We start from the raw sequence: 24956 nt of genomic DNA, 5'->3' as shown, positions 1-24956 counted from the left end.
TGATAGAAAGCCTTTAAATGTGAAAACATTACTGTGCTCAATTTATTATTATTATTATTATTATTGGTTAATCCAAAAATTCTAAAAATAAGCACTTAAGCCTCCACTTTATCTTCAACACTGGTTCTTTATGAGTATTATAGTTCATTGCTGAAGACTAAAAAAAAAGAAATATAGCCTGCTAACTTACCCATATTGGTAAAATTTACATGTAAAGATTTGATAGAAAGGGAAGATGGCCCCAGTGGGGTGGAACTCAAATAGTAACTGTGCCACACTGAACAAGTTAACCTGGGGGTTATACAGGGTAAACTCCAGAAACACGGCACGTGTCCTCTGGTCTATCCACTTGGACTCCTGTAGGTCTGTAAGAACTGACAGGCTTTTATTTCTGGTGTCACCAAGGAGTTTCACATATCCTCCACCTAAAATATCATATAGTAACAGAAAAGTTTTTTTCTCTGGTGTCACCAAGGAGTTTCACACATCCTCCAACTAACATATTACTGTTACAGTATGGACAGAAAGAATTTTTTTTCTTAGTTGAACCAAAAAAGCACCCTCCAAGTTCAAAAGATACATGCATGGTTGTGTATTGGATTATTCCAATAAACTGCTTTCACATGCTAATCAATATTTTCATTTCATTGGTATTTTTCTAGTCAACAAATTCAGTCTAGTACGGATTCAACAAAGACAGCCCAATAAAAACACAAACCTATATTTATATAGTAAATATCTAAGTTAAGGCAAATAAAGCAAGGATAGCAGCAAAAGATAGAGGGAGAGGGCAAAGGATGCTGACAAGTCTTGAAGAGGATAAGTAATAGTAAGCAATGCAAGCATGAATAAAGAACATACATTTTCAAATTAATTACTTTAAAATAAACATTTACGCTATTCTAGAAAAACCAAGCCACAAGTAGCCGTAGCAGTTTGAATTAAAGCAATAATAACTCTTCCTTTGAGATTCAAAATTCCGCAAGAAATACATTGTAAACAACACATGGAGATATATTCTATTGTATTTTACCACTAAAATAGCTGTTATTGTAGTAAAACTAAAATCTGTGCTTGTCAATAGGGCTTTCGATGCCTTTCTTCACGGTCGTCAAGGCATATGTTGCAAATGACGTTGGGGTTTCATGAGGATTCTTGTGTTCATTCGAGACTAAAATAACATAAGGCGCCAAACGCGTTGATGCAACCCGCAGACGTAAGTTGTGAGTTTTCGTACAGTGCGTCGGATAACGAAAAGCCCAGAATTGCACACATTGTAGATATAAATGCAATTTGAGCAATAAGACAAATGTATCTTATGAATCTTGTATTATTGTTATGTAGTGTTGTTGTTGTCTGCTTTTCCCGCGGTTTTAAGTAGGTCACCAGAAAATATCGCTCGATATCGCGTGACTATGCAATGTCATAGAGGGCTCCGTCAGTTAAAATCTCTTCAGAGATTTTACCAAAAACCAAACGTTTAGGAAAAAAACCCTGAACTAACTTTGAATGCAGGAATGGGGTCGTTGACCATTGGTAAGTACGGGAAAATTGCCGTTTACTCCAGGAAAATCCAATTTTTGGCCAAAACGAAGAGTTATCATGACTTTAACCATCATTATGCACTACTTGTAGTTACAGGGAGAAATAGTTTACCATTGTAAGTGCCATGTTTTCCAGCAAATGGAAGTGACCTCAGCTTGAAAGCAGACTGGTATGTCCACTGGTTAGTGGGGTGGTCAGTTCTGTTCACCAGGGGTGTCCATGAGGTGTTATAGTCCCTGCTGTCATCAGTGCCCCATTCATATCTCACTGTACAGGAGTGGATCATGGACTGAAAGGTGGGGGGCACATTGCAGACATCTGAAATACAAGAGATATGATACAGGAGCTCAATGAACTCATTACTCACCCAAACCCAATATGGAGGTGCAACAAAGGTCACAGGCATGCTTTTAAAAATATTTAGTGCACAGATTGTGAACTATTTTTGATTATTTTAGGGTCCCACATAAAGAAGTTTGTATCAAAGTTTCACTCTCCTGGAACCATGAATAATAATTCATCTTCTATACCCAAAAAGAAGCATAGGTACGTTACTGTCACAAATACAAAGTGTCCGGCTGTGAAACAATTGACCCACTTTGAAAATTAAATCGTCACTGGTTTTGTTCTTTGATTTATCTCCTGTAAGTATTACTTTGTAAAAATTATTATCATCTTCTGTATAGAGCAATTAATTAAAACAAAAACCGGGAAAACACACCCTACAGATAGTCAAATAAACAATAAATAAATTATTTTTCCACTTTGAATCACATTTTATATCAGAAATGCCAAACTGTTATGGAATCACAATATGTTTCACAATATGTTTTTCGGTCAGCTGTTTTCTCTTGCACCAAGTACTCGAACAAACTGAAAATTTTTGATAATTTTTCTGGGGTACATACTGTTATGTTACCCAGTATTAATCATGAAGCAAAGCCCCATGAATTATAGTTTAAACATTTATAAAAACATCCTTACTTCATGCATAATTTACCATGACTGAATCACTACAAAATATATTGGAATGCGTTATAAAAATTAATATTAAATGACCCTGAACATACATTACCATACGCTTCCAGAATGTACGTTACCATTTAGGGTTCTTTGCATAATGACAGTTGTGGAATTTTGTTCTATACACATATATGAATAAAAAATTGAGTACAACTTTGAATTCATTAATTTTATTTTTTGGACACTTAAGCATGTGAAATGCACCTCTATACTGGGTTTGGTGCACTGCATTATACGACTACTCTCACAATGTCATAACATACCTTATGTGTGTTTGTGTGTGTGTATGTGAGTGAGCATGCACTATCTGTATGTCAGAAGAAATAGAGACAGAGAGATCCTAACTTTGAATTCACAGATATAATAACTAGTTTTGTACAGTACAGAGAGACTATGGAAATCTAACCTTTCACTCTCAGCTGTCTGAGTCTGGCTGCCCCTACATGGAGTGACACCATGTCAGCTGTCAGGGTGTCACTCTCTGTCACACTGTCACCATTGTACCAGGTAGAGGTGAACAGGGAAGGTACAAATGTCTCCTCTAGGTACTCCCACATAGAGTCAACATCACTGACCTGGGGAGAATGGTGAAAATACATGTAACAGATAAGTGATAGTTTATACAGCAGATTGCAACTGTTACAGAACCAGTAATGATCAAATTCTCTCAAACAAACTTTTACCATCTGGCTCTGTGTAATCTCCATCAGTACAGTGAAACTGAAGCTTTTCAAGAATTGCCATCATGCAAATACTGGAGGTCTTGAAGAATTCCTATCAGTTCCTTACAACTGAATGATTTTAAAATCTCTATCAGTACCTTGAAATGTCCAGTCCCGTCTAACTCACCTCTTCAAAGGCTGGACCATCTGCATACTCCACTGTGATAAACACATCTTCTGTAGACTTTGTCACATAGAATGCCATAGGGTCTCGGTGGCCATATGTCACAAATACCAGGGCCAAGGTGAAGGTCACGTAGAGCGCCAGCTCTACAAGTATTTGATACATCCTCCTCTCTTTCATCCGTATGCCGCGCATGTGTTCTACCACAGGCTCTGGTAGAGGCTTGTATACGTGCTGAGCACGCTTTTGTTGAAGATTCTTTCGATAATGAGCTATGTTCTCATCCTTTAGGTATTTTTCATCTTCAGCTGTGGGGGTAAAACAAAATTAAATGGAGTTACTTTCACACTCCTTTCCACTCTAGGTCTAACTTAAAACTAGAAAAATTTAAAATTTGAAATGAATATTTCTATTTTCAGCAACAAATTAGGAAGTACTTAGTTTAAATTACACAGAAAAATAGCTATATGTGTTCAATATTTCAAAATAATTAAGAGAGCCTTAGATTGCAACAATTGAAATGGAAGACTTCTTAATTCAAAGACACAGGTACTGTAACTGAGTACATGAACTATATTCTTACTCAGAGGTATATCCTTCTTCCCCTCATTTATTGCCACTGTTTTCTTCAGGATCAAGCTCACCAACAATGCAATCAGGATGACCTGAATGCAGAATTTTAGATAAGGCAGGCAAAATAATTAAATAAATAAGAAAACAGTACCATGGCAATTTTATGTTCTTAAATAGATATTATCATTATTATTATTATTATTATTATTATGTACAGTAACATGCGGTAAATCATTTCTCTCAATATGAGTAGAAGTTGTTTAATTAGGTACCGACTATTGTAATTAATTGATACCCAAATCAAGCTACTAATTTAATATACCATATTCCATTCTATATTTTACAGCTTACATTGTCACTATATTGGTATAAATGCATTTTAAAAAAAAAATTTTCCTCTTACACTTTTAATTTTGTCTGTTAACAAGATAACAAAGATATATTTGCAAATCCCATTTTAATTACCCTAGGTTTCATGTCATATATAACCCATATCAGCAAAACTGACACTAGAGACTAGCGTCAAGTGGAGGGTGTGTTCGGCAAATTTTTGCCTGGGCATTTCCACATTTGAAGTCACAAGTCTCGTATGTCACAGTCTGTCAAGCCTGGAGCTGCCTTTCCTGCCTTACGCTAATGTTATCTCGCGCAGGCGAGACAAGAAGCAAAGTGGCTGACGCAGAGTTTGAAGTTTGAACTAAGAATATCTTGCAAACGAAGGTCAGTGCCACAACACAAGCAGCTTATTTCTGCTTTAAAAACTGATTTTTTTTGTAGCCATTGCACAGCCCTTATAGTGGTATCGGACATACAATGTAGCTGTCAAACTTGGCACATGGCAAGCAAGTGTATTGTGTTTACATCTACAGGAGCAAATGTTTTTGATAAGCAAAAAATACAAAAACATCTAGTATATCTCTTTCTCTTAAAAATATATATATATATTTTTTTTTTTCATTTACATCTTGTATACAGAAAATAAAATTAAATAAAGCTAAATTAAATCTGTTTTATGTTTCATTTTGGACTAATGACGTTCAACTGCAGATTCACTGCGGAACAGTTCTTTTTGACTGACAGATACTCAAAATTGTCACTGGTTCTCTGGGCCTCAGTAAAGGTATTGAATAGTTAACAAGCTAGCTTCACAGGGGCCCTGACATTCAGGGTAGTTTTAACTGCCTACATTTAACACTTATATAAACTTATACAAAGGTAATCAATGTAAACAAGTGACCTGTTTCACAACATAACTCAATACCAAAAGTTAATTTGAATTTCAAATAAATTAATAAAGAAATAAATAAATAAAAAACAATTTATTTCTTTTAAGGACGCCCTCTCATATTTCAGATTTCATATTTCTGCCCTAGCGATTTTGATTAAAATTGTAAGACAAAATCTTCTTACCATATGAGTAAAAAATATGAAAAAAAAATTGGGGGTCCCCACGCTCGTTTTCGAGAGGTGGTGTCCCGAAAAACGCTACGTTTATTACATTGCGTTATATGGGGATTTTGCCAAAATGCCCTTAATTTTGCTGAAAAATGCAAAAATAAAAAATTCTGCCCTAGCGATTTTAATTTTATGTGGATATGTTATAGATCTTGGTAGACCTCAAAGAAATTAACAAAAAAATATGTACCACACCACGCTTGTTTTTGAGCCAGGGCTGCTTGAACATCGATTATTTATTAATTTTACATAGGAATCAATGGAAATTTCCTAGCAAATTAAGATAAATATATTTGTATCATTAGGTTTTTAACTCATACACTTATTATGCTTCCATGAAAATTGTATTTATACTTCTCTGCATCAGTTAACCAAATTTCATAAAATTTGCATGTCCCATTCATAATAAATAGATAATCAAATGTTGAAAGTATCAGTTGGATTTCAGTATACCTCATGGAATGCCGCCATATTGGATTTTTCATAGGCTAGGCAGATTGACCAAAAGCATATTATATCAATCTCATGTGACTTATTTTCTTATTCCTTTTTATTTTTATTTCTTTTGTTTCTTTATTATTCTTACTCAGCACTAAAATATGCACTTTATGGTGAGATAGCTGGATAAATTGTTTCCTTTGTATATTAACAATGTATCAATTTCTTACTATGGTAAGTTAGAGCGCATTCTCAACGAAGTAAGCCAGGCTTTACAAAGCCGGTGACCTAAAAATGGCGGACGTACATGAAAGAAAAACCGCCTAATCTTTTAATAGTCTCTCCGCCTCTCACACGCCTCCCCACACGTCGTCCCTGCGGGGTACAGTAATTAATTCTCGGCTCCGAACATTTATATTTCCGTGAATATCTCTGGTGATATTATCTCCGTAGATAGTCGATTCATTGCTGCTCTACGGGCCGAATTATTCCTTTTCGTCTCTGTTTTCAAAGATAATAGAACAGAAGAGCTTTTTTCCTTCGATCGCCCTCAGCCGCAATGCTTTCTTCACCACGAGTTTAACTGATGAGCATGCGCACTTAATATTTCTCAGGTAGCTTCCGCATGGCGAACGGAGACGCGATTTAATTACTGTACCCCGCAGGGACGACGTGTGGGGAGGCGGAGAGACTATTAAAAGATTAGGCGGTTTTTCTTTCATGTACGTCCGCCATTTTTAGGTCACTGGCTTTGTAAAGCCTGGCTTACTTCATTGAGAATGCGCTCTTAGTCATATTTCTTCTCTATATATGGAAGATGGTGAAAAAAGTATTCATCTACAGACATCTTTGATTATCAGTTTATTTCTGTTTCATATTATGTTTACAACATGCAATCAAATACATATCAATAGCATATAAATATGCATATTAATTTTAAAATAAAAAATCATACAATTTTTATTACTTTTATGCAATTTTTTACTCGTGGTTTTTTTTGTGTTTGGATTGAATTCACTGAGAAGAAAATAAAGACCATCTAGACTTTCTCTTTGAAAAGCAATTACTTATTCTGATATGTTAACCCTGACAGCTTTATTTTTTTCCCCTACACATGGAGAAATTATTTTTTTACAAACAAGGTTTTCTACAGAATTTGGTAAAGGTTTCACACAGGATTTAGTCAATTGACTGGGATAAAATAAAAAATCAGAAGAAAAGAATTTTCTTCACTTTCATCATTGCAAAAATTAACTAAATTTTGCAACTCAAGACTATCTTCTAATTCATTATGGGCTGAATAATTTCTGTGAAGTAATAAATTTACAAACTAAAGTCGATCTCTTGTTTATGATTGGGTAAATTAGGATAACGTTGGAATAAAGTACACTTTATCTTCTAAAATATACTGTTTATTTTCCTAGCATCAAAAAGTATTTCATGTATCTGCATAAAAACCCTTGGTCCTCTGTTGTGTGTTTTATGGTTTGGTCCATTTGCACTTTAACAAAACCATTACAAGAATGACGTCGCAACACGCCAGGCGGGTGCATACCTGTTGCATCTTTCCCGGAGAGCTGAAAATCGCACTGTTTGCAGGTCAAATTGTTCAATAACATACTTAAATCAACAACAAAACGCCATGAGTCTAATTATTTTAACTTATTGTGAAAGAAGAGAATTGTTTTCAGCATACAAATCACGGTAACTTGGCCCTGGGTGATCGGAAACCAATGCTGAAGAAGGCAATGTCTTGTTGCACACATCGTAACCATGTGACAAATCACCACAATACACATTGTGGTCAAAATGCAAACCATTGTGATTATTTTCCGTGAGATAAGATCTTGTCACTGCTATACAAGCCTTACTAAAACGTTCTTTTCTATCCCTTCTTCACGTAATTTCTTACATTGCGGCATTTGTAAACAAAGTCGCAAGTGGGTACTTTACGTCGTAAAAGACCAAGCGTTCACAGATACGCAACGCATTGTTGACATATTCGTAGCGCTTCGACCAAAATAACATCAAAGATTTCATATTGATTTCTTAAAAGGGTGAATTACGTATTTTATTGCATGTTATATGTTTATCATTAGCCGCTATCGCAAAAAACTACTCATGCGCGAAATCTGCGCAGATCGCAAAAAAAGCTAATATGAGAGGACGTCCTTAATGAAGAGTTTTACTGCTAGTTTATCCTAAATCAAAATGGTCTACACATTTTTAAACTAAAAAATACTAAAAAGAAAAGCCTATACCCAGCGGGCAAAATATGTTGTTTTAACGTTGAAACAACATTGAACCATAACGTTGGTAAGACGTTGGATAAACATTGGATTTGAAAGTTGACTCAACCTCAGATAACAGCGTTGTATCAACATCAGATATCAACATTGTATCAACCCCAATTGTTAGACAACATTCTTGCATGAAAAGACATTGAAATGAGGGTAAGGTATAAAAGTATGGCCTTAAAGTTAAAATTTCCAAAGTTAAGATTTAAATATATATGTGTGTGTGTGCGTGTGTGTGTGTAACAAGGTCACAGTCACCTCAACTTGTCTATGTATACTATAACAGGTTACCAAGAACTGTTCACTTTATTAATTCACTACATCATATTTACAGCAACTTATTCATCCTAGTGTTAGCTGACCTTGCAAGGAGTTCAGTTTATTGGAATGTATTTCCGAATAACAAGTTAAGAAAATTCACTAGTTCACTAAAGACACAAAACAACTGTCACTTTTACTTTAAAACCATTTTGTTATTATTTTGATAAATTTAGTTACAGTATTGATAAACAAAGTATCAGGTTTTCAATAATTAATATTTTAATTTACAATCCATAACTGCAAGGTTGTGTCATTGACCAAAATACAATGTTAAGTCAACATCACATTATGACAGTGATTCGACGTGGCTGGATCAACGTTGATACTATGTTTAATTTAGGTAGATCAATGGCAATTCAAGGTATCAACCTGTTTTCAACGTTGATCCAACGCAACTATGCCTGCTGGGTAATTATTATATAAAAAAATCTCAAGTGTATATTACAAAATACTAGTCAAAACTTCTTTTGAGGAACCACCCTTCTAAAATGGACTCCTTTTTGCTGCTACTCACCTTAATTGGCTGTGTAATGCACACACTTTGGAAGAACCCTGTAAAGAAGGCAACCACCCACTGCACACTTTTCTTGTGTCCGTACTTGAGTCCGTACAACATGGTGTAGTAAGAACAGACCAGACAGGTTAACACTGCCACCACCCAGGCTATGTAGATACACCACCATGGAAGTCTAAAGACAAAATAAAGCTACAAGTTAACACAGTCACCACCCAGGCTATGTAGATACACCACCATGGAAGTCTAAAGACAAAGTAAAGCTACATGTTATCACAGCCACCACCCAGGCTATGTAGATACACCACCATGGAAGTCTGAAGATAAAGTAAAGCTACAAGTTATCACAGCCACCACCCAGGCTATGTATATACACCACCATGGAAGTCTGAAGACAAAGTAAAGCTACATGTTATCACAGCCACCACCCAGGCTATGTAGATACACCACCATGGAAGTCTGAAAACAAAGTAAAGCTACATGTTATCACAGCCACCACCCAGGTTATGTAGATACACCACCATGGAAGTCTAAATTAAGACAAAGTAAAGCTACATGTTATCACAGCCACCACCCAGGCTATGTAGATACACCACCATGAAAGTCTGAAGACAAAGTAAAGCTACAGCGATAAATCATCTAAGATAAAAAACCAGCCAGGGGTGTGTGGATGGGAGTGTAAAACAGTCATGCAAACAATATATATGACTAAGATTCAGTCCTGGTACCTATACAGCATGAATAAGATCTTTGTGCATGTGTGTGTGCATGCTTGTTTCTGTATAATAGGAGAGAGAGAGAGAGAGAGAGAGGATAAAAGTTAAATTACACTCACAAGTTCAGTAGTAACACTTCTTTTGTAAAAATAAAAAAGAAAAAACAAGACAAAAATTTCATTCACCTGAAAGGTGTATTCTTTTGCTCCTCCAATGTAATCACAGAAACTTCATTTGAAACGTCCTAGATAATATATATACATTATACAAAATAACTGCTGTTCTTTATTTCTTTTTATCATATATATATATAATAATAACAATAAGGCAGCAAAGCTGTCAAATGTACAGACAAAAAAATAATAAAATAAAGATGCAGAATAAAGATGCATTTTGTAAATTTTGATGCAATAATAAATAATGCTTATAATAACACAGTCAATAAACAAAGAATTTTAATCATGCAAAACAGCTAACATGCTCAATAACAGGAGCAGATCCAGAGATATTTTCTGACAGTATTTCAAGTTATCTTTGTTGATCCATCCTCCACTTTTGATGGACTTCCAAATGAAAAAAAAAATACTCGTCAATGTAAACATTAAAATCTGACAATTTTCCGGAAGACCCAGAAGATGGTCTCAATCTGCCCTTGCAATAACATTAGTTTCAGGACCATGAGAGTTCAAATTCACATAATGAAAATCCCAGTATTTGAAAAATGATTACAGAGCATAAAATAGTATTACATAATATTTAAAGACATAAATACCAATACAGCTGCTTATGTGGAAATTCAGAAAATGTGCAGAGCTTCAGCTGGATGGGGTTAAAAGTCATATCTTAAAAATACCAGTGTTTGAAAAGAAAAATTAAAAAGAAAACATTTAAAAAACTCCAATAAAGCTGTTATTCAAGCTTTTAATCCTGCTGTATTAACATGATATAGCATTAATGTTGGCATTACACAAAATAATATTTTTTTGAAAAATTATATGCAATATTAAACAACATTTACCTGCATAATTATCACTGCTTCCTATCACTGTTATCTGGCAGAGAGCTTAACCTATGGGAGTTTACAGGGAAACATCAACAAGTGTGTTTTATGTAATCTCATTTAATGGCCACTTTAATTTAATCAGGCAAGTGACTCTATACCTCTGAACTTAGCTAGTGATTACCCAAGGGAAAAATTACAGACTGACCACCAAAATGTGACTAGCAAAGGTCTTCAGGTCCACAAGTCACACCTTAAATAAAAAAGCAGAAAATAATAATGCACAAAATAGGAGACTGTCAATTCTGATGCAATAATTCATTATGCTTAACTGCACAGTCAACATCAAAGTTCAATTATGCACAACAGGTAATACCAATAAAAGTAAAAGCAGTGCCCAAAATAGGGTTTTCTTCAATTTTGATGCAATATCACATAAAACTTAACAGTAAAATGATAATCAATTTTTAATGGTAATATAAAAGTATAATGGATTTTCAGAAATTGTGACTTGAAAGGCCTTCAAGCCAAAGGAAGTTCAAAGTCACACATTGAAAATGTCGTTAAGTGAAAAATCAAAATTTCACAAAAACTGTATATGGTAATTCTTCGATCTTTTCGATGGGGAAAAAAATAATTGTCCCGATGGATATTCCATTTTCATCAATTATATCAAAATGCGACATCGTCCAGTGACCCGTTGCATCGAAAATAGCGAATCAAAATCCAAGTTTCTTGTATGTGTTGTTACACTTACCAAGCGATGTCTGTGCGGTGCGCGCATAATACCCGTATATCCCTTTTCGTGTGGCATAACAATAGTGAAGATTTTTACATCTGATTTTTACAAATTCACATGTATGGTTTTTATATTATGTTTCTGTTTGTTGACCATGTGAGTGCAAAAATGTAGGGGGCTTCCCAAACACGTCTCGAACTTTAAGGAGGCCACACAACTGTGCTGAGGGGGCTCCGTATGAACAATTTTAAACTGACAAACCACATTTTCGCTACCTTACCGTCATGTCAGAGAAAGAACATGACACATGCATGTACTTGCCGTAGTCCGTAAACATTCTCGATGTCAAGAAATCACAAATCATATACGATTTCATCATACAGCACCGTGGCGAGCGTAATTTAAGACCGTAATTTTAGGACCGTACGTCCCCTACAAATTATGGGTACAGCGGAGGCTTTGGAGTTCGTAGAGGTAGAGGAAAGGTTGCAATGGAAAGGCGCAAGTCTGCCTTCCGAGTCGCAAGATGTCCTTACAAGAAGGACGCTAATTACGTGACACGCACTCACCACTTAATTGGGTAGTTAATTAATTAGCTTTCACAAATCCCGCACACATCAGAAGAGGTAGCTTTTGTTCATGTACACATATTTGCACGACTCTCAATAACATCTAATTCACGATATAAGCGTGAAGATTCTTATTGCCGACTGCTACAGTTGCACCGGCATCCCATTTTTTAACAATCTTCTTAGCAAGTCAACCCATACTTGCTATCAAATTTTTTGAAATTAGAAAAGTGCAAAAGTTCTAAATCATCAAAGATCGCATCATCATAAAGATCGAAGAATTACCCCAACTTCCAGAAAATTAACTAATAAGACAAATTTTCCAACTGAAGCTGTATTTCAGTCCTATGTTTATATCCTGTAAGTGTGAGAGAGAAAAAGTGACATGGTTTTCCTTTAACAGTCACTATGGAGGCAGTGCCCAAAATAGGGTTTTCTTCAATTTTGATGCAATATTACACATTGATTAACAGCACAATGACCATCAATTTTTTAATAGTAAAATAATACATTTTAGATTCAAAATTCCGCAAGAAATACACTGTAAACAATGCATGGAAATATATTCTATTGCATTTTACCACTAAAATGGCTGTTATTGTAGTAAAACTAAAATCTGTGCTTGTCAATAGGGCTTTTGATGCCTTTCTTCCCAGTGGTCAAGGCATCCATTGCCAATGATGTTGGGGTGTCACGCGGATTCTCGCATTCATTCGAGACTAAAATAACATTTGGCGCCATACACATGATGCAATCCGCAGATGTAAGTTGCGAGTTTTTGTACAGTGCGTCGGATAACGAAAAGCCCAGAACTGCACACATTGTAGATATAAATGCATTTTGAGCAATGAGACGAATTTATCTGATGAATCTTATATTATTGTTATATAGTGTTGTTGTTGTCTGCTTTTCCCGCAGTTTTAAGTAGGTCACCAGAAAAATATCACTCGATATCATGTGACTATGCAATGTCAGAGAGGGCTCCGTCAGTTAAAATCTCTTAAGAGATTTTAACAAAAAACCAAACGTTTAGGGAAAAACCCTGGACTAACGTTGAATACAGGAATGGGGTCATTGACCATTGGTAAGTACAGAAAAATTGCTGTTTACTCCAGGAAAATCCAAGAGTTAGTATGACTTTAACTTAGTGAATGATTGAATCTGACTGCAATGATAGTTCATTTCCATTTTTGACACTTTTTTACACAATACACGGTAACAGGTTTACCGTCATTTTTATATAATCAACTAACAATATTGTTAAGAAGCAGAAAATGTCAAAACAACACCTTTAAAAATCTAATTAGTTATATAATGAGACTGATAACGTGCCTAATAATTAAATCTGAAGAAAAAACACTTATATACAAGCAGAAAAAAAAGGTATAACTTTTGTAAAAATAGTCCAATCAAGCTGATTTTCAAACTTGACCTGTGAATTATAAATATTCCTCAGTTCTGTAAGTTTCAAGCCAAGAGGTAAAATATAGTTTTCCACTTATCATGTTATCGGTGAAAGTTCCCAGCGCCAACGACTGTCGCGACGACAAATGCAGGTGACAACTATATGTACAGACACATCTGTGTCTGTACATAAAAATGTTTAATCATGTTCTATATAGACTAAGTATACTAACTTACAGCACTTCAAATTACCTATATTATATGACAAAATAAGTAGGAGACGTGAAACAGATGGAAGTGACAGGAGGGAAAAAACCCTAAGACATCCCCCTTTTTTGAAATTTCATGAAAAATTCTGCAACTTTCGAAAATTTTCTTTCACTCTGAGCATTGCACCTACCATATGTATCAATGGCATGTCATGGCTTTCTCCATGAAGTAGGTCAAGGTCAAGGGTGAGATTAAGGTCAGATGGCCTGACACCAGCACCTGATCCACCAGTGCTGTTCTCCACAGTCTGGCTTTCTTTCTTACCCCTGGTAACATGTCCACCCATGTCCAGAGACTGGTCAGTGGACACCTGACCCGTCACTTCTCCTCCAGCAAGGACGGCCACACCCAAAGTGTAAGGCCAGGAATTGTTCTCACTTTCATTTTCAATAAAGAGTGCAATGTTTCTATCTGTAACAGCCTGGTCATCAGTATTTAAACTACTTTTATTTGCACTGTTAGAGGTTGCATTTGGTACTTTATCTACATCACCATCACCAATCAAATTCCCTGAGACCCTATTGCTATTTCTGCTCCGTGAATGGTTAACATCTGCTCCTAGCACTGACATCTGAGCCGAATCTCTTTGATCCATGGAAGTTCTGGGCATGACATCTTCCTTATGTGTACTAACAGGTCTTGGAGCACACATTCTGAATAGCTGCACTATGACCAGGTTCACTGGGAACATCAGCAGCCCACTCTCAATACCAATTATTATGTCAGATAGAGAAAACTGGAAATCTGCCACCTGGAATTGAATTTCCTTTATATAAATTCTTAAAATCATGTTCTGGATGGAAGAAATGAAATTACCTAAACCAATAATAAATGTCTTTACAATAAATATCAAACTTAATACAATGTCACTACCAATCAAACATTTTAAGCAAACATTTTCTAAAGCAGCTGCAACAACGAAAGAATTTTTTTTTTTCGGTACAATATATAAACAAACAAACAAACCACCTAAAATAAATAAATAAATAAATAATATATGCTGGGTAAAAAGATAAATCAAATAATCTTACTTGGTACTGATCTTCTGGGTCATCAGTTGGGATGCCATAAAACATGATATTGGTCAGCATGGTGGTCAGTAGAAGAGTCAGAGCACAGGTCAGTCTCTGGGTCCTTGTGAAGGGACAGTTTGGTGGACAAGAGAACACACTGACCCACAGATGTTTCTCCCTCATGCTGAAGCCACTGTTACTGGAGAACAGGTACGAGAACTCCTTCATCTCCTCCACTGAGGCAGGGCACAATGTGCGCTGGATGCAGAAGTCATCCAGGTCCAGAGCAAGCCAGCGGTTACATAGGAACTCAAACACCTCATTTCTCTGCAAGTCTCTTACCATCAACTTCTCCAGAAACCAGGCAGGGGCAGCTCCAGAGTTGTCGTGCCAGATGGTGATAGAGAGGAGGTCACCCAGGCACTGGGCACTGGTCAGTAGGAAACTGTCCACGCCACCACTCTCAAATACTGGACGCCTGGGGTCACTCAGAACATGACGGTCACTTTCACCATTTTCACCTTTGAAATGGAAAATAAAAATTGAAAACAAGCGACAAGTTTGTTACTGTAAAATTAGAGTTTGAATTGGTTTGTAATTCATTTTCACCACTTTTTTTTCTAGTGCAGCCTTCAAATTCACCTTTAATAAAACAGCCCACATTAGCTGTGGTCCCTGCCCCTGTCCTCCAGCCAGTGATAACTGTCACAAGGTAGCCATACTTATTCTCTGGATCATTGTCTTCTAACACTGTCACTCCAGCCTGGAGACATGAAAAGAATTGTTACTATTAATGTCATTAGCAACAGTGAAGCCAAAAGGCTTGAAATGGAATTAAGCTAAAATTGTAGTGTGCAGAATGCTGCAGGGGCAGATTTAGGCCGTCTTCTGGGTCTTCTGGAAGACGGTCACATTTTTAAGTTAACATTGACAGGTATCTTATTTTTTCTGTCAGAAGACGGTCAAAAATGGAGGATGGATCAACAAAGATAATTTGAAAGATTGTCAGAAAATATCTCTGGATCCACCCCTGTGCTGGGTCTATTTTCTTAATCTATTTGAAAATATTTGAAAGCGTCAAAATGTGAGCAACTGGAAGCTTTGCTTTAATTTTTTGATTACTGATATAGATAATGCTCAATATTAAATTTTATTTGGTTGCATAAACACCAAAATAAGTATATTCAACATCAGCTGTTTTTCTACTGCATCGGGGTAGGGTGGAGTGCATTCACTTTTTGAACTACATATTACACAGCCAAGAAGGAATCAAATAGGGACTCTCCTGAGACCCATTAAAGGCATGGTAAACTGAAATAAAATCCCCTCACAATCCCCAAGCAATTTTGTATATCAAAATCAGAGGATCATTCACCTTAAGAAGGTCTTCCCTGTCCTTCTTGCGTGCCCAGATAACAATTGCCAGGTAGATGCCCCATACACACAGCACAATGCTCACCACCAGTGGGTTCTCCAGTAAAGTCAAGAACAGAGCAGAGTCTGCCACAATGTCAATAGCATTAGGCAGAATAAAGAAACTGCCAGAAAACACAGTCATGTGATGACAGATACAGTGTAAAGTAACAGCTGTGCTGAGGGGAGAAACCTGGATACAGAAAGTGGGAAATGTGTTAGGTGAGATATTGTTGGATTGTGTTTGGAGAAGACATCTTCTATAAGAGACTTAGTAGCAAAAATTGGGAAGAGTATTAGGTGAAATCCCTGGTGTTTTCATATTTATTTATCTATTTATTATTCCATCAATTCATATATATCTAAACAAAAAAGCTGACTACCTTGCAACCTTCACTACTCCAGATTTCTTTCTGCTCATCCCAGAACAGACAGGCACTGGAATGGACTGTGACCAGAAGTTGGACATTCTCATTAACATCTAGGTGTCCTGTTGTATTGTAACATAGAAACAATTGCTTATTATCAGAAAGGGGGCACAGTAAAGGGAGATGAGGAAAAAGTCATCAAATTAAAATGACTGAATGTAATCAAAAATATATTACAGTGTAAAGAGAGAGAGAGAGAGTGATGGAGCACAGTGAGCACAGTATCCCCAATAAGCTGTCATCCATCACAGACAGTGATGGAGTATAGTACCAATACCAAATCAGCTCAGGGGTATAGATAATTACCCCTTAACAGCTTTACTAGGTGTGACAGATATTTAAGCAGTTTAAGTTGATAGCAATTAAGTGACTTTCCAGGAGACAGATCGATCCAAATATCTGTGGGAATGGTCCCTAAGATATCAGCTAAAACGTTGAAGAGTAATCTTGTTTTATTGGAATATATTTGTGTTAAAATCCCTAATAAATTACAGTACCATAAAAAAATGCCCTGTAGTTATATGAATTTATTTGTACTTGACCAAATGTAAAATTGACTTAAAATAAATTCCATTACATAAATAACTTAATATACAATAAAATATATAATTAAATACAGTATATATTTTAAATGAACTTAAAGATTAAGAATTAGTAAAAGTCCACAAGAATCAAAATAATCAATTTTTTTTTAAATCACTGTTATGTCCATACTCACTGTCTCCAAAATCACTGGTATTTAATAAAGTGATCCCAATGTAATATACAGTGTCTGCCTTAGTGGTTTCATTTTCTGGGACAAACAGAACATAGCCACTGGCACTTTGGTTGCCATGATGATAACGCATCTCCTCGGGAACAGGTATAAGTGTAGTACTGTTTAAGATCTAGGGAATCAATTAGGAAAAAATTAAATGAGTACTCAGATAATTTAATTGTAACTGATCATATTAATTAATCACTCACTGATTCATTACATTTTGCATTATGCTTTTGGAGTAATTAAAGGGATAACTCTACATTTGAAATCTACATTTCACAATAAATACACAACTCAAAGAAATATAATATATTTTATTTTACCACAAAAACGGCAGTTGTAGAAATTATTCTGAAATCTGTGCCTTGCGACCTCCATAGATAGCTATACTCTGTAATAATCTCTTAATAACAAAAAAAAAAACTTTTAGAAAAAAAAGGGACTAACTTTGAATGTAGAGATGGGTTCATTAACTATTGTTTATATGGGAAAATTGTCATTTACCACAGGAATATTCAATTTTTGGTCAAAATGAACAGTTGTTATCCTTTTAAATTTCTGCATACTTTTTGAAATAAAATCAAGTACCAATTCAATACTTATAAATCAACAATAACTGACCACATAATTTACTTCAGAAAGGGCATATCTGTGAAAAAATATATTAAAAATGTAGCATAACTCTTTTTTGGTTACACATAAATGCACTGACTAAGCAGCATACCTCTTCCTTGCTAGGCCTGGCATTGGCTTTCAGGTAAACTTGCAGGGTGGTATTATTGTCTACTGGCCAGATGGTGATCTGATGTGATTTGTTGGTCTCAGCATCAAACTTAAAGTAAATGACGTCCTCCATGGTCCCGTTAGTCCCTCCTTCAAGTTGGAGGAGGGTGATACCACAGTTCATGTCAGCTTCTGTGAAAAAGAATTAAGTTTTTTTTCAAATCTTTTTTGTGGTTTTATTTAAATCTCATGTAAACTTGTTCCCAACTGAGGCCGTAAGCCAGCTTGCTACATATAGCAGTATCTCTATAATCGTGTTTTAAACTTGTTAATTCAAAATCCATTACCAAGCAGCATGCCAATTTTTTTTTACATTCATGTAACATGGAAAATATTTGTATAAAGTGTATTGAGAGAATATGAAAGTAAATCTCAAATTTGAGGACAAAGTATCAAAAGTATAAACAAAATAAATCCCTTTCATGGAATATTTTGTAGCAACAAGTCACTAGTCTACACGACATCTTTTAGTTTCTTACTTCCAACAGGGATGTAAATATCCATTGGTTCTGGCAGCCAGACAGGCTGGTGCCTAGCGCCATCTATAATCACTTTAATACCAGAGCAGCTGGAGGTGACATCTTGAGCTGAAACATCCCAGGTAAATGGATTCTCCGGCATGTAGAACATCTGATAAATAAATTAATAAATAAACATCCATTTTACTGTAAGATACTAAAATATGCCTCTGTTCAGGGAATCATATGTAAGGAGGGCTCTCTGAAAGCATTTACATGTACATTGTTAAATAAATGAAAAAATAAAATAGCATCAAAGAGGCTATCTTTCATTACCCCCCCCCCCACACACACACACACACACACATGTAAACACACACTATAGTGATGTATGTGACTTACTGGTATTCAGTAAAGCAGTAACAGTCTGTGCCATCAGTCTGTGATATTATAAATAATTAAACCTTGTTTTTGTCATGTATTTTTAAGAACAGTTACTTTGAAAAAATTGAATCAAATCAGCAGCTCTTTTGAAAAAATCTTATGCCTATGTCAGACCACTTAATTCACACGTTCTGAAAAATCTACTGGTCTAATCAAAGTTTTACCAGCCCTGGGCTTAGGACAAATGGATGACCCTGCTGATTGTGCAAGCATGTGAGTAATGAGCAGTTAAATAAATTTATAAGTAAATAAAATCAAATTAAAAAAAAAAAAAAGAAAAAAAAAAAAAAAAAAAAAAAAAAAAACAGTTATAGTACCTGCAAATTAACTGCACTGGATATATTGTTATGTTCATCACGAAGCATATTTTGAACAGGAGGTAAAGCAAAGCTGCCGACCATACACGGTGGTGTCTCATCACTCCCCCCTTCTGCTGAAATGAGCTGGGGCACTTGCAGTCTGTGGGAACTACTCATTGTGTCCAGGTCCAATTTTTGACACTAAAACACAATTTCTCATGGCATTAAGTATCTGATGCCAAGGTTGAGTTTAAAAAATGAGTGAATCACAGAAGAATGGTACAAAACTAATAAAAGTTGACATAAAAATTGATAGGGAAATATTTTTAGGGCTCTCTATCAAATGATAAGAAAGTTGCACAAAAGGGTTTAATTTCTTTTCAACAAACATTTTTGCTACCATATTACTTACAAATTGGTAATTTTTTTTAGGTAATAGTCAATATGATTAACTTTTGATTAAATGATAAAGTAAATATTTGTGTCTAACCATATCATTTCTATACTTAAAAATGCTGAACATTTCTTAAATTTTCATGAGTATGGCTTAAAATAGCATTCTACTCTGGTCTTTTAATGAAACTGGAGCATCATTACTGAAAGATACATATTCTGTAACACTTTGAACCAAGGCAAGGGCAAAACTGACAGCCTTACCACAATAGTGAAGACATACTACATGTTTTAACATTATAGTTAAAACTCTTCAAGCGCGTGGGTTCAATTTTGTCCTTGGCAAAGCTCACCCACCTTGACACTCAAAGTCTTGGTGGCTATAACAGTGGGTTCCTCTCCTGGCACCTTCTTTGCCAGCACAGTGTCTGAGATAGTGCTTATGATATTCAGCGCTTTATTTGCTATGTATCTGGTCTGCAAGATGAAAATACACATTTAACATCTTGTTTGGAGAGGTTTATAATTAGGGAATGGACTATTTGGAGTAGGAACTTTTCTTCCTTGCTTTTGACTTAAGGGATGGTTTGTTGTTGGTTGTTTACATGTTTGGTAGAGGCAATTGTTTTGTTTATTCCGAGCAAAGAATATGCCAATTTTTATTATGTACAGACAGAGATGCGTCTGTACATATAGCCGTCACCTGCGTCTGTCGTCGCCGTTGCCGTGCACTTTTACCGTAAACACGATAAGTGGAAAACGGTTTTACGTTTTGGCTTGAAACTTACAGAACTGATGAATATTCATAATGTTCAGGTCAAGTTCGAAAATCAGCATGATCGGGCCACGTTTAGGGAAGTTATGCTTTTCTTTCACTTTTTTCAGCATATATGCAACACCGTAAACACGATCAGTGGAAAACGGTTTTACCTTTTGATTTGAAACTTACAGAACTGATCAATATTTATAATATGCAGGTCAAGTTCGAAAATCAGCATGAAAGAGCCACTTTTATGGAAGTTATGCTGTTTTTTCATTTTTTTCAGCATATATGCAACACTGAAAACACAATATAAGAAAAACAGATAGGCCAATTGTCATTGTACTCAGAGGAGTGGTCAATCTTACTAAAACATAGGTTGAGTATGAAAATCAGCATAAAATCAGGCCATTATTTTAGAAGTTATGCTTTTTTTTCACATTTCCTCGGATTCAATTCTTAGGCATGTTAATAGTCTCATTATTGAACTTATAAGATACGTAAAAGTGTTTGTTTGACATTTTCTGCATCTTTACAACATTGTCAGTTGATTATGTAAAAATGATGGTAAATTTGTTATTGTGTATTGTGTAATGAAGTGTCAAAAATGGAAATAAACACATATCATTGCAGTTTGTCAGATTCAATCATCCACTATGTTCAGAATCTCAGAATGGAGAAAATTGGACATTTAACACTGTTCTATTGATAATTTTCCCATCTCATTAATTTTCTTAGTTGGTCATATAAAAATGGCAGTTAACTGATAATTTTGTTTTATGTTAAAAAGTGTTAAAAATGGAAATAAACCCATTTCAGAAAAGTGCTGTCTTGTTTACATTTTGGCATTTTTAAGATGTGACTTTGAAGTTCCATGGTCCTGAAGACCTTTGCTAGTCACATTTTCTGAATATCCATGATACTAATATTTTATTAAAAATTGATGGTCATTATGCTGTTAAACATCATGTAATATTGCATCAAAATTTGAAGAAACCCCTATTTTGGGCACTGCTCCCATGATGACCATTTAAGGAAAATCATGTCACTCACTGTTCTCAAACTTACAGGAAAGAAACATGGTACTAAAATATTCAGTAGGCAATGCAGTCTGTTTGGTAAATTTTTCTGGCAATTAAACAGTTTTTTGTGAAAATTTAATTTTTCACTTATTGGCATTTTCAAGGTGTGACTTAGAAGCTCCACGGGCTTGAAGACCTTTGCTAGACACATCTTCTGAATATCCATGATACTAATATTTTATTATGAAACATTGATGCTGTTAAACATTATGTAATGTTGCATCAAAATAGAAGAAAACACAATATATATATATATATATATATATATATATATATATATATATATCAAACTCAAAGATTAAAAGTTGAATAGCAGCTTGATTGGAATTATATTTACCTCTGCCAAGGAGGTTATATTTTATGGACTGATTTTGCTGAAATTTTCAGGAACTGTCAGAAGTGGGCCAAAGAGGACAATAATCAATAATAATCATCAGTTGCTGCCTTGGCAGAGGTCTGCACTCTCGGAGCGCTTTTCTAGTTTTGTTATGTTTTCCTTTATAATATTTTCTCAAACACTTGCATTTGTGACTTTTAACTATCATCCGCCTGAGACTCTGCACATTTTCTGTATTTCCCCATATTAAGCAGTTGTATTGTTTTTTATGTCTTTAAACATTATTTTACTTATGTAATATTATTTTATGCACTGTCATCATTTTTCAAATATTGAGACTTTCATCATGTGAATTCACTCATGGTCCTGAAACTGTAATCTTATTGAAAGGGTAGATTGAGACCATCTTCTGGGTCTTCCATAAGACAGTCAGGTTATTAAGTTTATATTGCCTGGTATCTATTTTTTCTTCTGTTGGAAGACCATCAAAATGGAGGATGGAACAAAATAGATACTTTGGAATACTGTCAGAAAATATCTCTGGGTTTGCTCCTGTTATTGACCATGGTACCTGTTGTGCATGATTAAAATTCAGTGTTGACTGACAGTGCTATTATAAGCATTATTTATTATTGCATCAAAATTTACAAAATGACCTATTTTGCATCTTTATTTTCTGTTTTTTGTCTGTACATTTGACAGCTTTGCTGCCTTGTTCTTCTTTCTCTTCCTTTTTTGTGTTTGGTACAATAAAGGTGATTTGTTTGGTTGATGTTGTTGGTTGTTTGGTTGATCTGGCTGGTTGTTTAATTGATGTTGCTGGTTGTTAAGTTGATGTTGCTGGTTGTTTGGTTGATGTTGCTGGTTGTTTAGTTGATGTTGCTGGTTGTTTGGTTGATGTTGCTGGTTGTTTGGTTAATCTGGATGGTTGTTTAGTTGATGTTGCTGGTTGTTTGGTTGATCTGGCTGGTTGTTTAGTTGATGTTGCTGGTTGTTTGTTGATGTTGCTGGTTGTTTAGTTGATGTTGCTGGTTGTTTGGTTGATCTGGCTGGTTGTTTGGTTGCAGCTTTTTTGCCTGTTAAATTGCAGGCCCATAGCCCGGGAGGTAATAAGGGGAGTTCAATCATCTGCCCTTTTTGTCGGAGAAAAGGTCTGTGAAAGTAAGAATTATTAATCTACATGTATAGGTACTCTTTAAGTTTTGTGGTAAAAGATCCACTTTTTCAGAAAAAGACCCCCCCCCCCTTTTAAAATTCTGGCTATTGTATTGTCAGGAAGAGAAATTAATCAGACAGCTGACTAAGATTAGGTTTCCATACCAAGATTGATCTAACAGGACCTATCCATCTCCAAGGGGTTTAATGCTCAATTGCTTCCAGCTTAAGTGGCTTAGATGTCTGGCAAGCCTACTGAAGTTGCTAAACGAGAATTAATTATCCACTAGCAGCTTCAGTAGGCATGAAATACATCTAAGTTGCTTAAATTGATTTTAATTTACCAAGAATCCTTTCGGAGATAGATTGAACACAGTTAATACAATAGGGTCTGGGAATGGTCCCTAAGGCTACAATAAAAAAAAATGACTGGCTTCTGATTTTTCTTCTCACCTTCTGCACTTTGACCCTCTCAGGTTGGGTCATGTCGGTGATATTCACTTCTCTTGACTCCTCCATGGAGGCATTTAACAGGTTAGAGGTGGATTGTAGAATCATGCTAAATAATAAGAAATAATGTTTTAACAACATTTATTAATAAGTTTGTTAAATATGATCAATAAGGAGGTTTCAAAATATTGTTTGTTTTTTATTTACTTTATATTTTCGCCTCAGCCAATGGAATGCAGAGAAGTCCTCTTGTTTGCCTTACCCTTAGCAAAATAAAAAGTTTGTAGCAATATGGCAGCAAAATTGTAGCAAATTTGCTGCAAATTAAAAGTTTTTTTTTTTTTTATTGACACAATACATCAAGAAAACATGACAATACAAATACAAACAAACAGACACTCGCTCACACACTCACACATAAGAGATGTTATACTATATAACACTTTTTAGTTAATTATATCGTCGTACGCTAAATCTTCAAATTGAAAATAACTTAATTATATTTGAATTGTACTGACAGATTGACTTATCTGTTTTCACCAGATATCTAAGCGATGAAATCAAACCTCCTAATGTTGGTTTACCCTGTGAACATCTTCTTAAATAAATATAAAATTTAAATTGCAACATAATGAGATTAATAATTGCAGAGAGGCTCGTAGAGCCGACTAAGCAATTCTTTTTTGAGACAGGTAGAGTAACTTGAGTATTAGGTAATATATATTCTACCAAGTCGGTCAATAATTTTTGGGTAACCGCACAATTCCAGAATAAATGCTCAGTTGTTTTTTCAGCTCCTTTGCAAAGGGAACATATACTGCTGTCGACCATTTTATATTTGAAAAGCAGTGAGTTTGTGGTAAGGATATTATGATTAATTCGAAATTGGAACCAGTGAAGCTTTGAATCTTTTGTTATTGTGAAAGGAAGTTCGAAAATCTTCGGGCATTCATTTTCCTCCAAATTTAACAACTCCTTCCATTTATTCATACCTTTTGACATCTCAAGAACACCTACTTTACTTAAAGTTTTATAATAAATCTTTGAGCCTTTTGAACAACCTGACAGCAACAATATATGATCAGGAATTAAAGGAGTGGCAATTTTACTTAATTTTTCAGGAATACCACCAAGCCATTCTTTTATGGCTGAGATAATTCCATGGTATTCGACAAAATTTGTGTCAATACCGTGGATATCCCTGAACGCAGTGAAGTCATAGAACTCTCCAGAGTCCAGGAGTAGATCATTAACAAATTTAATGTTTTTGTCATACCACGATGTATAGAAGACAGGTTTATTTCCAATAAGTATATTTTCATTTAGAAAGAGTGGAATGTTACCAAAATCCTTGATTTTATTGGTCATTATTGTACCACAGAGTTCTTTCCAGGCTGCTAAGGCATCAATCCAGAATCTATTTTTTATGTTTTTCAAGATTTTTGAGATATATTCTGTACCACATGTGATT

General features: G+C 35.2%; 1 protein-coding gene across 2 annotated transcripts in view; it reads right to left on the bottom strand.

Annotated features, from left to right (window-relative positions):
- The window catches only part of LOC147759924 (polycystin-1-like protein 2), a 39257-nt gene that overhangs the window by 5450 nt on the left and 8851 nt on the right, over window positions 1–24956 (bottom strand). The window contains exons 9-26 of one of the 2 annotated variants that reach the window (XM_086994897.1): window positions 23489–23594; window positions 20059–20178; window positions 19327–19509; window positions 18587–18737; window positions 18049–18239; window positions 17283–17451; window positions 16520–16626; window positions 16099–16329; window positions 15366–15486; window positions 14742–15244; window positions 13841–14461; window positions 9914–9972; window positions 9013–9187; window positions 3998–4079; window positions 3418–3722; window positions 2975–3143; window positions 1657–1863; window positions 191–425 (exon numbers count right to left, since the gene is read on the bottom strand). In XM_086994897.1, coding sequence (XP_086851023.1) covers window positions 191–425; window positions 1657–1863; window positions 2975–3143; window positions 3418–3722; window positions 3998–4079; window positions 9013–9187; window positions 9914–9972; window positions 13841–14461; window positions 14742–15244; window positions 15366–15486; window positions 16099–16329; window positions 16520–16626; window positions 17283–17451; window positions 18049–18239; window positions 18587–18737; window positions 19327–19509; window positions 20059–20178; window positions 23489–23594 — 3735 coding nt within the window. The remainder of the gene's footprint in view (window positions 1–190; window positions 426–1656; window positions 1864–2974; window positions 3144–3417; window positions 3723–3997; window positions 4080–9012; window positions 9188–9913; window positions 9973–13840; window positions 14462–14741; window positions 15245–15365; window positions 15487–16098; window positions 16330–16519; window positions 16627–17282; window positions 17452–18048; window positions 18240–18586; window positions 18738–19326; window positions 19510–20058; window positions 20179–23488; window positions 23595–24956) is intronic. The other variant, XM_086994898.1, reaches the window with a different exon arrangement.

This window comes from Lingula anatina, chromosome 9 (assembly GCF_051362555.1).
Source record: "Lingula anatina isolate TDL-2025a chromosome 9, LinAna3.0, whole genome shotgun sequence".
NCBI classification, from domain to species: Eukaryota; Metazoa; Brachiopoda; class Lingulata; order Lingulida; family Lingulidae; genus Lingula; species Lingula anatina.
Note: the sequence above shows the minus strand (reverse complement) of the source record. Positions and strands in the feature narration are given on the sequence as shown.